Source organism: Candoia aspera, chromosome 1 (assembly GCF_035149785.1).
Source record: "Candoia aspera isolate rCanAsp1 chromosome 1, rCanAsp1.hap2, whole genome shotgun sequence".
NCBI classification, from domain to species: Eukaryota; Metazoa; Chordata; class Lepidosauria; order Squamata; family Boidae; genus Candoia; species Candoia aspera.
The window spans coordinates 85,162,142-85,176,746 of NC_086153.1; the positions used below are offsets into that span (position 1 = coordinate 85,162,142).

At 37.1% G+C, this 14,605-nt stretch overlaps 1 protein-coding gene across 1 annotated transcript in view; it reads right to left on the bottom strand.

Moving 5' to 3' along the window:
• Positions 1–10,208, bottom strand: part of CCDC170 (coiled-coil domain containing 170) — a 54,802-nt gene extending 44,594 nt beyond the window's left edge. Inside the window, exons 1-2 of the mRNA XM_063308517.1 lie at positions 9,961–10,208; positions 1,587–1,721 (exon numbers count right to left, since the gene is read on the bottom strand). Coding sequence (XP_063164587.1) covers positions 1,587–1,721; positions 9,961–10,077 — 252 coding nt within the window. The 5' untranslated portion in view covers positions 10,078–10,208. The remainder of the gene's footprint in view (positions 1–1,586; positions 1,722–9,960) is intronic.
• Between the last annotated feature and the right edge of the window lie 4,397 nt (positions 10,209–14,605).

A 14,605-nucleotide genomic window follows, 5' to 3' on the forward strand; every position in this document is an offset into this window, starting at 1 on the left:
ATATTTGGAAGTAAGGGCCAGCCCGGACATTACAATTACACTGTAAAACTTCTGCTTTAGCCTGAAGAACTGGAAACTTGTTTCAAGCTGATTACAACACTGTTTTAATGCCTGTTGCTTAATGTTCCTATACTTTTCAGAACAGGGTATCTTTCTGCCAAGCCAGAAATCTCAGTAACTAAAATAGAATATTCATTCACACATGAAAAAACAAAGAATGTTAATTTAGTTCTAGCCACATGATTTTGGGATCATCCTGATTTATTTTATTTATTTATTTTCTATCCCGCCTTTATTATTTTTTATAAATAACTCAAGGCAGGGAACAAATCTATTACTCCTTCCTCCTCCTATTTTCTCCACAACAACAGCCCTGTGAGTTGAGCTGGACTGAGAGAGAAAAACTGGCCCAAGGCCACCCAGCTAGCTTTCATGCCTATTTCTGAAATCGAGCAATCACAGCTGTACTTTTTAAAAAATGTTGTATCTAGTGTCCTAAAAAAGAATTTCTTTATAGTAAAACCATCTAAATAAAACAATCCTTGTATGCAACCCTTGTTCAGCTATATTAGCTGGGAAACTTGTAGGTAGCCCATGCTCAAGCACTCTTTCATTTCATTTCCTTGAGTACAGATGACATACCAAAGAAAGACCCACTGCAAAGCTTCTATTGGGAAGAAGCTTATGGAAGACTTTTGAGAGAAAGGAAAAGCAATATAAAGAAATAGCAAGGCAAAATATTGTTTATAAGAGGCAAGGAAGGGAAAGGAACTATAAACTTCAGAGATTCAGAACTTGCAAGATATTTCTGAGTGTTACAAAAGTCAAATTCAAAACACTTATAAGCAGAGGGAAAACAGTGGAGCATTATAAAAGAGGAACAAGAAGTAAATGTCCCACTCTAGTCTGCATTGATCAGGCTCCACTTGGAATGTGTCTAATTCTGGGAACTGCAATCTAAAAGGGTCATGGACAAACCAGAGCAAGTTTAGAGGGGGGTAAGCAAGATGGTGAGGGAATTGAAAACTGTGGAACTGGGGTTTGTGGGTTTTTTTTTTTAGCCTGCAGAAGAGATGTCAAGGGAAGAGAAGTTAAGTCTTCAGATATCTAAAAGGTTGTCACGTAGAAGAAAGAATGCTCTGGAAGGTAGGTATATAACCAATGGTTTGAGACTATAGGGAAGCAGATGCAGGCTGGTTATTAGGAGGAATTTCCTGACACTAAGAACTTTCAACCAGTGGAATAGTTTGCCTCATGAAGTGGTACATTCCCCTCCGTTGGAGGTCTTCAAATATAGGCTGGAGAGCCACTTGCCCAAAACGCTTTAAAAGATCCTGCACCAAGCAGGGGAATTGATTAGCTGACCTCTCAGATTCTTTGTAAGTCTAAAAATGCCTAATGGAAAATTTGGAAACGTTAGAAAAGAGCCACCTCTAAACATAGGCAGGATCTAATAGCTAAAATGCATAAGTACTGTACAGAAGTGAGCTTTAATTAAACATTTAATGGTACATACCATGCAGTAAACATACTCTGTTTTTAACAAATATTTTCATGCAGAAGAAGACACCTGTTCCAAAACATACCTCTGCTTGGGCACATTCATACTTCACTAGGAGTGCGGCAAGCTCACTTCTGGCTGTTTCTGCTGCATTCCGATAATGGACTAGCTGTTCTCGAGTGTCAGGAACATCCAGTAGCAAATAATTATGAGTTCTCTGCTTAAAAAACAACAACCCAAGGGTTAATAGCAAAGAATCAGAACTCTTGTTTTATTGCTTTGCTCAGTTTTTTAAAGGGACTATTTTAGACCAGTTTGGTTTTAAATTTGGATAACTTCAAATGTGATCTTCATTCCAATCTGGGTGGGGAAGGAAAACTGCCTTGGGAGATAACTTGCACAGGACAATGGAGTGCAATGGATTAGATTTACCTGGATATTTTATTGGGTTTTGATAACTCTTTTTTTAGTAAGAATTTTATGGGTTTTGATATTCTTGACCAATATTCCTTTTTGTATGGTAATTCTACAGTGTGATGATCATGGCTCTCATCCTTACTAGAGTCCAGATTTTATGGAAGACTTCTGTTCTTCCTCACGGCCAATGAATTGTGAGATACTTCAGGAATCCAACACCAAAACCTACATGAACCTCTGAGACACCACCTGGAATTTGAGCTGACAATCTTTGGTATGACACACAAGTTTTTCCTTTTTTTCCTTCAAGTACTCCCATACAGATGGTAGACAACTTGAGCAAGTATCTGAAGACAAGCTGAAGCTTTCTCCAGAAAAGACTGGGATGCTGTAAGTAAGGTAAGCTGAGAGACAGGAATTGCCCTAAAATTGCTCACTGAGTTTCCCAGTTGAGTAGAGATTTGAGCCTGGATCTCATCCTAGTCCAACACTCTAACCACTAACGATCATGATTCAACCAAAAGCTGCATCCAACAACATTAGAAAATATATAAACATACAGCCATATGTAATCTAGCTATGACTATTATTACTACTTAGCTTATCCCCTTATATAGTTTTTAACACTGAAACTGAAGGATATACCATTGTTTATGTATCCATCCCAAGTGATGCTTCAATGGCTTGATTGTGGTAGTTCTTACACAAATGGACGTCAGCTCACAAATGGATAAAATGGACGTCAGCTCACAAAACTATGGTCAGAGGGAACTCCCAAAAGAGGGCTGTGCCCACCTCTCTGAAGAACTGCACAAGTTTTGGTGCCTTTTTTGAAAGTAGTCTCTTGAATTATTAACTTCTTTCCTTCTAACATTATTAATCAGAATTCTTGGGTTCTTCTTCCTTGGATTAATTGTTTTCAGCATAGACCACAAGGGGGGAAGTTTGATTAGGCTGCAGCTTAATGTCTGATATGTTTCAAAGGTGAATGCTATATGTCAACATTCTCAGTTTTGGTGGTCACTAAGGTTTGAAGAATTATTTTAGAGCAATATACATAATGCACAGTATGTTCAAATCAGAATTGTATAGCCCGCTGCTGAGTTTTATTTCTTATTACTATGACTTACATTAGGGCTGTGCAATGCTTCAGATCTGAAGGGAAAAAGATGATCTTGAGTGTACAGAGACGCTTAGGGAACACTATTACAGAGGTAAAGGTAAAGGTTTCCCTTGACATTAAGTCCAGTCGTGTCCGACTCTAGGAGGCGGTGCTCATCTCCGTTTCAAAGCCGAAGAGCCGGCATTTGTCCGTAGACACTTCCTCCATGGTCATGTGGCCGGCATGACTAAACGGAACGCCGTTACCTGCCCGCCAAAGCGGTACCTATTAATCTACTCACATTTGCATGCTTTCGAACTGCTAGGTGCATCTTTTTTCTTTGAATCAGAAATACTGCATCACTCTAATTTAAACAACTGCCCTGGTTCTCTGAGTGACTCACAAAATCAATGCAACATAAAACTCAAACATGGATTCTTATTATTGCTGCTTGGTTATTTATTGTATTTGGTGAAAAAAAATACATGCTTTATTTTTCAGCTGCAAGGGAAGGTGGCTTATACTTCAAAATATGCAACATATGTGCTTGGGCTGATCTGTTTTATGCTGACTGCAATCAGGATTTTGGCTAGTATTTCAATGTGTGTACCTTTCTCCCACTTTACTCTTCAGTGCCAGAATCCTGAATATTGTTTCTATTCTGAGAACAGCTGGCAGCACTTATCCAAAAAAAGCCCAATTATCTTAAATAAAGCAAGGATTTATGAAAAGAGGAAAGTGAGAAGAATCAAAACTGTGCTTTCTAAATGAGTTTTTAACATGATGTCTGGCCAGCTGTTACATTGTTTATTTGCCTAACATTCAGCTAAAAATGTTTTCAGAGGAGAATTTTATTTATTTATTTAACCTTAATGAGGAAGCATAAACAGTGCAACTCTGAATGGAGAGGGATGGGGAGGATTCATCTTTATGTGCTGTTCAAATTGTGCAAACACTTCAGCGCAAGTTGAGAACTTCCCCCGAACTTCCCCTTTTTTCAAACAAGTACTGTAAATAAGTAAACAGGGATGAGAGCATATGAGTGGGTATTGACTCAAATGATTTCTAATATTTCCTGGACTTTATTAACAAGCTTTTAACCACCATGCTGATAATCACCTCCTCCAAGATGATTACCCTGGCCTTGGTATTTAATTTCTTATCAGCTCATCACAGCCGATAACAAATTACATGCAAGTGAAGATGGCCAGATTGCTGTGTCCCTTCTTCTCCAGCCTATTTGATTTCTATTGGTGCAAAGGACAGAAAGCCCCCATTTCTGTTGTTACCCAGTTGGGAAGGCAGCCTTTTAAAGATCCTAGCTGTAGAAGGATTCAATGAAGCGATTAGCCCTTAAGCCAGTTAGTACAAAAAGTGCACATTTTTACCAACAAGGTTAGGTTGTGCAAACATTACTGAATATGCATTGCCTGAATTTTGACACAAATGGCCTTTCAAGAAGGAACACTGAAGAAATGGTTTCAATTTCATCCCTTCACACCAAGTATTCCTTTAGGGGCATAAATCTTCCAAGTAGCTCAAAGCTGCGACTACTATTTCCCTGACTTGACCCGCACCCCCTAATTACAGGAAACTTAATATTGCTGACGGCCAAAGAGGAGAGAATACTGTTTATATAACAATCATATCCATTCACATGTAAACTTTCTCAGAAAATGTGTGGTTTTCTTTGGAAGAGTTATGGCATTTTTCTACCCATTATGGGAAGGGGCTTAAATCAAATTTCAATTCAGTTCACAATTCATTCAAACCAGTGTTTGAAAACATGCTTAATATATTGCTCAATAATTCGCTTTTGTTTCTGTTCGTTCTGTGGTTTCTAAGGCAGGATATAAGAAGCAGTTGCATTACAAGCATAACCCTGGTCTCTTCTTTTGCTGCCCATTGTGCCACCTGCTGTTTAGAGAATTCACCATCTCAGATAATTCCTTCATTATAAATCAAAAGAACCCCAATCGTTTTAAAATAGCATGAAAAAGGAAAGTAACAGAAAAAATATGCACATAAATATATATGCATATATTTTAAAATGTACATAAAAATTAAACAAATATACCCAAATTAAACAATAAAATGTTAAAGCCTTAGAAAATCAATAATCATCAAATGATATACCTAAGAATAATAATATTTAATGTTTGTATAGCACTGAAAGTTTTATTTTTTAAAAGAAACTTTTAAATTATCAGTATGATTTGTATTGTGGTTTTATTCTATGCCTATGCACTTAGTTATCAGTGTTTAATGAATAAAACCATTACTATTACTACAATATGTGCTGATTAATGTAAACCTGAACTGTACCAGCGCCATATGTATTATTGTTCTGTCAATTTTTCTAGAAGATTATAAATTCCATGTTTGGTTCACATAGTATTTCATAACACATGTATTTTGCACATAGTTTTAAACCTTCTCTAATACTTTTTTATAATACTGTGCTTAATATATCCTTTTTTTGTATTCAGCTTTAATACATAGTTCCCTCCCACTCCACTACAAATAAAGATTTGTACAACATTTTTGAGCCAACAACAACAAACCTATGGCCTGTGCTGAAACAAAGTCTGCATCGATAGATCACCTACTTTTTCTTTTACATGGCCCACTACAGTTTTTAAGGACAATCACATAAGCCAGGGGTTGGCAACACAGCAGCAAAAGACATCTTGGTACATGTATACTTTTGCTGGATACTATCTTTTTTAAAAAAGAAAAATAATGTTGAATTAAATGATCCAAATCTTGCAAGATCACCAAACCAAATGGAATGTTGAGATTCCCATCCGAATCTTGTGAGATTTTGGACAAGAAGTCCAAAAGCCTGTGAAATGTTGACAATCAACTGAGATTTTGGCCATATAAAAAGTATTTTTATTTTCTGCCCACATTAGGGACCATCTACTGTACTCTGACAGCCCACAAGTAGTCCCTGGACCACAGGGAACCAGTGGTAAAAAGAATTCTATGGAGCTTTCTTTTGTATTCTCTCACAGAAGTTCAAAGCAGAAATGAACTTCAAGGTATGGTGCTTGGGGATATTCATTAGAAATGGTTCCAGAATGTTTTCTTGGCTTAGCTCCTATGCCTTTAAGAGTCTTCAAATAAGCAATCATACAGCACTCAGTTTTGATGACAATGCTGATAATGATTTGATGTTAGCTGTTTCTGAAGGCATCACTGCAGGTAATATAATTCCAACAAGCAAAAGGTAATATATGAAATGGTATATGGTTTGTAAGGACAGAAAGCTATGGAGAGAGATAGTGGAAAGTGTTAGGGTAAACTAGATTTAACCATATTGCATTTTCTTACCTCATGCCTTTAATTTCTTTGGCTTAATATTTGTTATTTCTTTTCTGCATTTTGCATAATATTACTTATCACAAAAGGGAGTAGAATGATGTAAGCATGTTGAATTTCTGTTTGACATAAAGGACTTAAAACTTTTAAGTGCACTGAAGAAATTAAACAAGTTACATTGTTGGGGTGATGCATGAAACAGCCAGCATGTTCTTTCCCAAAACTGCAGGCAATAATCTGAGTATTACCTACACTCATAACTGTTATCCATATTAACTGTTTTATTGTACTACTTCCAATGCCAGAATTACCTATCATCTTCCACAACATTCCTACATAGGCATTACATCCATCCTGACCCTGTGGAAGCATGATACAAGCCAAATCACATATAATCAGTTGAAGTTATCCAATGCCTTTACAAGCTGAAACAAGGCCAAATAAATGAACTTGTTTCTATAGCTGGTATTTTATTTTCAACATTCACAATGTACATTTTTCCTATAAAAACCTAGAGAAAAATGCAAGATTTAAATAAAGGAAATAAACTTTTCAACTATGTTGACTATCCCTTCTCTACCTTTATTCAGAGCTATGTCTGTGTAAAGACCAGATATTGCAATATAGATGTTGTGTTTACAAGTAGTGGATGCATTATCCTACACATCCTAACATCTTAATTTTAGGGCTCTGATCTGGAAGGATCCCATGAGAAAGCTATGCAAAAATTTTACTCTGTTTCTCTGAACTCTAGATCAAAGCCACGGGTGAATGAAAGATAAAGAGCAGAAAAGCAGAAATCTTAGATAAATGTACTCCCTTTTGCTATGTTTAATAAGAAACAGTTCAGTCCTTGAATGCTGAAAGATAAAAATGTACCTAAATGTAATTGAAACTATAATTATTAGAGCATTACACAAGGTATCACAGCTGTTAAAATAGAGTCCTATGAAATGAATGTTTAACCCAAAAGTATTGAAGTGCAATCAGACTTTGAGGAGCAGCTCAGACAACGCCTTTTGCACTGTTTCCAACATTTTCATTAGAACAGCTTTCCCCAACCTTGTGTTGCCAGATGTGTTGGACCACAATGCCCATAAATCCCCAATCAATAGGTCCAAAGCTCCCCAGGTTGGGGAAAGCAGAATTTGGGATTACCATTATTGTCTAAATTACTGAAATTTAAATGATGAAAATTATGCTAAATAGTAACCGAATAGATTCTTCATTCCTTCTTATGGAATGGGAAAGAAGCTACAGTGGCTAAGCCCTAAGACAGAAGTAAAGATCCTGGGGCCATATGTGGCCTCTGTATGCCCTGGATGTAACTCGCAGACCTCCAAAAATGGTTATGAGATTCTTTTTAATGTGACAGAAAAGGCTAAATAAATAAATAAATAAATAAAAATTATATCAATTCCAATTAATTTAAATGAAATGAAATCATATGTGGTTTTTCTATTGGATTCACCAACTACTTTTTGGACTGCCACACACCTGCTCTAGACATACTTGGAGCATGATATAAACTGCAAATGGTGTCACTATTCTATCAGTTTGTTGTGATAGTAATATACCAATTCCACTTAAAAAGTTTGTCCCTGGGGATCAGGAGATTTCACTAATGCATCTGAAAGCTTCTTACTGGACCTCCAGTTGCCACCTGAAAGCCTGAAATTCAACAGATATCACTTTCCCCCTTAAAACTTCTTGTTTTAAATGATGTATACAGTACTGTATGCTGCCCAGAGTCATAATGGAGTTGGACAGCTTATAAATGTAATACAATTAAATTATTTCCTCACATAACAGCTAATACAATCTGGAAATGCAATATGAAACTTGTAGCATATAAATATTTTCAATAATAATAAATATATAAGCTGTAGAGCTAGAATTTTTCCTATTACCTCAAAAGCTATGTTCGGATGAGACCAGTTATTTCACATATTACATGACTATCCGCCAGCAACAGAGTCCAACAGTACTCTGACTAAGTTTGTTTAGAATATAACAGATTTTCATTGACTTCCCACTCACCTTGTATTTGTTGGCTGCTGGATACCTTAATGATATATATCGGTCTTTGACCAAAATAAAGTTTGATATACTCCTAGTTCAAATCTTTCAATGTGGAATCTGATTTATTACTGAGCAAGCTCACTTTTTTAAGTGTATATTTTATTTGAAATAAATACATGACATGATTGTGTATACTAAAATTTAAAATTAATACATAGCAAATAGTTTCTTCATTTCTTGATATAATGCCAGGAATCTCTGAAAAATCATTCTGGGTCCGCAGATTGAAGTTTGAGAAACATTCTTAGATCTGAGTAAGAATTCTCTCCTCAGGAGCTGCCAATATTGAGAAGCTTCTTGGGCCATGAGATGATTAAGATCAAGAAGTTCAACAAATCAAAGAATGCTGAGGCTAGCTATTCCTTAAGGTTGGAAGCGATTGGGGAAAAATACAGAAACCTTATAGGTTTGACAAGGAATAAATAATCATAAAGAGTGTGCAGATTTCTTCCCAAGAAAGAGGAATGTGAATGGAAGACTTAGGAAAATGTTTAATCACCTGTAAAGCAATGTGTAAATCATTAAAATACAGCCTGGCATTGCAGTACCTTCCACGGACTTCAAAGAAAAAATATATCATGCACTCTACTGAGTCCAATGCAACACTGAACTAACCATATAAATCTTTATTACCATGAAGCAATAGACCAAATTAAAAAAATATTACTGTATACTAAAATATTGCCCCCCCCCCATTTACTGGATAAAGCAGGCTTCCTCATATGATTACCCTTCAAATGTGCCACACTACAACTCCTATGATCCACTAGTCATCACAGATAATGGATGGTGGAACTTATGTTCAACACAACTTGTTCACTAACACAGCTCTCTTTTCCAGGCATACGTGCAGTCCAGAGAGGCCTCTGTGGTATCACCTCTGACTTCAACTTGATGCCAACCTTTTTATCTGCCAAGGAATTTCAGTACCTAAGACTTCCCCTGTTCTGCTGAATTGTATGGCTTTTTAAAAAGACTATTCGTGCAACCCTGTTCTGTCATTCCGGCATGATGCATCACTGCTACTTCTGTAGCTGTAACAGTTAAGATTTATCATTAAGAGCTAGTTGTTTACTTTAAAAATAAAAAATTAGAAGGACTTTGTCTATGTAATGTTACTCTTACCAGAAATTACTTTTTTTAACTATACTAATATTCTGAGCCCCTAAAATCTGGGGGAAAAGCCATGTGCCACCTTGTATCTCAACGAAATGTGGGATATACATTATATAAACAGATAAAGTATGAGATGCACGTTTTCCCCTATCCAATTTAAAAACAAAATAAGGAGGAAAGGGACAGCAGTGGGATTTCAGGGTTTTGAGTGCCAACTGGAGATCCAGAACTTTGGGGGGGGGTGCGGGGTTAGATCAGGAAGGCGCTGAGCAGCCTTGCGTTGCTCGATGCAAAACAATTGCTACACAGAATGGATTACAGTGGGTTTTCGGTCAGCTGAATGCATATTAGAAAATCTCAATTCTGACAAACCACACTGCAGATCTGGGCATCAGGAATGCAAGCCTGAGGAGCATACCTCCGCTTCTGAAGAGGCTGAGACGCTGGCGGGAGGGCGCAGCAACGGTGCGTTGCTGGTCACGTCGATGAGTCTGGAGCAGGCAGAGCCCGCACGGGAACTGCTAGTGCTTCTCATGGTCCCGCGGACCTACTGCGCGCGAGGACTGGGCTGCCTTACTTCAGCGTTCGGGGAGCGCCTTCGCGGAGAACGCAGCCCGCGCGCGTCCCTAAGCGCCAGGCTTGCTTAGCTACCTGGGTTTCTATGTCAACGGCCCCACTGATACACAGCTGGGGCTGTCGATTGGAAAACACGCCCGCTCGGTTATTCTCGCGAGACGTATTCAAAACAGCGTCGTCCTAATGTTTGGTTTTATTAGGTGTTTGGAAGAGCGTCTCCTCTATCCAACTTTTGAAAGTTTTCTTTCGTTCGTGCCGCCGCCCATCTCGCAAATGCGACTTTGGGAGGCTAACAACACGTTAACAACTGCAAAAAATAATATCAACAAAACTTAAAAAAGTAAAATGGGAAGGGAAGGTTGCTTTAGGAAAACGAAAAAGATGGTCAGGAATAGTTTCACCATTCAAAAGTTGCATTTTTAAGAATACTTAAATGAACCAATTGAAGCGAGTATCTGTAGCTCAGGGTTGAACTGTGGAGTCCTTAGTGCTCTCTGAACTTTGTTGTTAAATCGTATATAAACGGTATATAAACAGAGAGCAAGGCCCACTCCCTCTTCACACTGAAGATGTTGCCTAGTCTGGCAATGAAACGTCAGCAAGAAAACAAAGCTCAGAGAGCACCAAGCACTCCATACTTAAATGTTTCCTAGGCACTCTAGGGAAGACTTGATTTGGCTTTTGCACAAATGTTTATTTTTGCACCTTAAAAGAATTGTCTGGTTTTAAACATAAAGCATATATAGCATATTGTACATTTTTTGTAGAGGTGCCCCCCCTTCTTTTTTTAAATAAAGATATTTTAGGGGTATAGTATCCCAGAATTGGGGCCCAACTTTTTTGTGCTACTGGGCTCCTTGTGATTTGTGAGAATGTTTTGTCAAGGGCTCACAAAAATGTCTCTCAGAGTGGGCCTGGCCAAGAAAACCCATTTAAGAAAAAGCAAAACTGGTGAGATTTATTCATTTATTGTTTTATGGTCTGAAACCAAACCATCTGGTGAAACCATTCTTTGCCCTGTCACCCTTCAAGCTTGACCCTCCCCCCATGTGTACATATAAAAAAAGGCCATGAATGAAGTACTTTGCTTTGCAGCATGCTAGCTTTCATTATTTTTTTAAAAAAATGACTCTTTAAAGGAAGGTGAGGCAGGGAGCTAGATAGTTGCCAAGTGGAGTTGCCTGGCACATGGAACGCTTGTCAAGTTAGGTTGGTTTTGGAACTCTTGCCTACAGAGTGTAACTGACCTGTCCTTGATCACCTTTTGCTACATCAATAAATATGATCTTAGTTAGTCCTCTCTACTGGTAGTTCTCTTTGGGTTAGATATTACTATGGTGCACCAGTCAGTCGAAGGATCTTAAGTTTAAAGACATCATCATGTTGAATTATACCCCCAAACATTGGAATTTGTCTATTCAGATATATTGCCTTCAGACTGTTGCAAAAAAAAATGTGATTATATGTTCCTGGAAAGACATTCATATATCAGATTGAAAAGTTTGTTTAGTGAACTGTCAGCTCTCAGCTTTTGAACTGGCCCTTTATTGATAGAAAGGCAAGTTCAGACAAAACAATTCTGTAGTTCAGGTTTAATTTGTTTAGAAATTGATTTATATTTGTTGTAAAAAAGTAGAGAAATATGGTGTTTGTTTTCTTTTTATGATCAAGTTTTCCCCCCCATTTTTAGTTTGTATTATTTAGTACTCTTTTAAGGGTATAATCTCTTGTTGAATATTTTGGAACGAAAGCATGTAAGGTTTCGATTATTTTTTCTACTTTGTACAAAATTCAATAAAACATATTTCATAATAGACATTGCCTCATAATCATGCTGGGTAGAAAAGCAAGTTTTAAAAAAGCAACCCTTCAGTGCAGTTTTTTAAAAACGCTGTATTTTTAAACATCCTGCTAGGTGACAGCATATTAGATGTTGAAAAGCTAAGCAGGGTAGTAGCTGTGTGGAAAACTCACTCTTCCCAAAGATGGCCTTTTGTACATCTAAATTGGTTCTTCCTGGATGGGAGAGGACAAAGAAATAGCAAATCTGTAGGCTAGTCTGGGAGGTAAAGCAAAACAAAATCTGAAGGCAATGGCAAACCACTTCTATATTGTTGCCAATAAAACTACAAGCATCCATGAAGTCACCAAGAACCAAGCTTGGCTTGAAGAAGAGTTTACTTACATTCTTAAACATGGATGCTAATCTTCTTTCTCTTCAATATTAGTCCTAAGTTATATTTTATCAATACTTTTTTTAGTGTATAGAACAAAAATGGACATTTCTTAAAGCTATTCCAATTCAAGTTATCTTTTTCTCAGATATGCAGCTCCTTCAGTCTTTGTTGGCTTCTACAATTCAGTAGAAGTCATGAAAATTAGTATTTATGATTTAGTTGTCTATGTAGAAGGAGGCATTAACAGTACAAAATTGTTTTCAGTAACTAACTTCCATGTTTATTTAAATGCTCCATTATTACTCATGTGAAAAACAAAATAAAAAAAATCTTAAGGGCGTTCTAGTAAAAAAAAAAAGGCATCTATTCTTGATTGCAATTGCACAAGTTAAATGTGAGAGCAGCCTAAGAAATGCATTACTGTTGTAGGTCATCTTCCTCAAAAATCATATTTCAGCTTGTAAAGTCTACTGGTAAAAGTTTGTAAAATCCAGAGCACTTAGTAAAAAATCTTAGATAAGCTTTTGATCCTTTTTGTGTAAACTTAGAAAGCAGTTTCAGTTTTCTACTTTGGCAAGTTTCCTCTACTGACTACTATTTTTTAATTATTTACTCATAGGGGGAGTGTGGGATTTTCATGACCCTGTTAGATATATTTCAGCTGACTTTTTAAAATCTGCTAATTTCCTTTCCAAAAGGAGAACTATCCATCCCCTTAATAAAAAGTCGGAAGGATGGAACAAAGCCTTTGTTCCTCTTGTGGACCACTTTGCCTTGTGTATGATGATTGCCAGAACATTGGACAGGATGTTACAAGCAGATTAAAAATGTTTCTAATGACTAGTAAACATTCCAGCATCCAGGATTTATTACTTTCTCCCATAACTTATGAAGAATCCTATTTATAGAAATATTTTTAAAAAATAGAAAAATAAAAAGGCCACAGTTACAGAGAATGGAAAAACAGAAATCTTTAGAATTCTGGGTTACTAATGAATGAGCATGATGCTGTCACACTGTATCTTCTGATCTTATCTTGTTCCAACAGGCATACATCAGAGTTTCTGATTTAGATGACAAAGTAAAAAATCATGGATAGAGTTGTAAAAAATTTTTAAGCCTGTTGACCAGAAGAGCAGGCAAGAGCAAACATAGCAGTGTGCATTAGCATGCTGTTCATTCATGGGTAAGCCAGAATCTTGAAGAATTATCTTTGTGAATATGTATCTCTTCATCATATTTGCTGTAATCTAATCTGTTTTAATGTGTGTGTGTGTGCATGGGTGTACAAATAATAATGTTCAAGAATTCTGCTTTCAAATTCCATGCACATATAACCACAGCAAAACCATACAGATTATATACAACTACACAGATGTTATCTTTTGAAAGATCAAGTTGTTGAGTCTATGAAAAGCATTTTTTCTGCAGACTAGAAAAATAATAATTTATTTTATTCCTTTTCTTTTTTCTAGTGAACAGAAAGGGTTTTAGTGTTTACTAAGTACCAAATGATGTAGATTCAGTCTGAAGGAGACATACAAGGAGAACCACCAGATTTTATTGCAACCATCATTGGGTGCAACGATCACTGGGTGCCTCCTTTACAAGAAAGAGGGACACCAAGCAATGGAAAAGCAAAGATTTTTATAGATGTTGAGGGCTACAAGGTGGGAAGCTCTAGGGATCTGATTTGCTGGCCCCTTTGAGGAAGCTAGGAGGTCCTTGTCAGTATACCTGGCGTTCTATTGTTGGGCAAAATGGGCCTTCCAGAAGGGCAGCAGAGCTGGGGAAGTCCATTGTTCGAGCTGTAAGCCGCCTGGAGTCACTTGCATAGTGAGATGGGCGGTGTATAAATTTGATTAAATAGTTAAAGGGGATGAAATGTGGACATCATCAGCTGATAGATGGAAGCTTGGGGCTTCTCTATGTTGCAATTCCTTTTGTTAGGCTGCCCTTGGGTTGTGCTGTGAGCTGCTGAAGAGGCATCTATTCTTTGGTTTAGAAGATATTGCAGGGGGACTTTGTCTAGGGGCGAGGGTCAGTTTGGGTCTGATAGGATTAGGCAAAGAGATGAACTGGGTTTGACCCTGCTCACGTCTAAAAGACAGGGAGAGAAAAGGGTGCAGACTCCCTTAGTGTTTCTTAGATTTATTTTCTCCACTACACTAAACACAGAAATTATACCCTCTGAGATAACTGAAAATACATAGATTTTCTTTGTATGGTTATACTTCTGCAAAGCTATATCCTATTAAAGATATGAAATAATTCTACCACAATTTCACTAGAAATTAATTTCATGCTTTT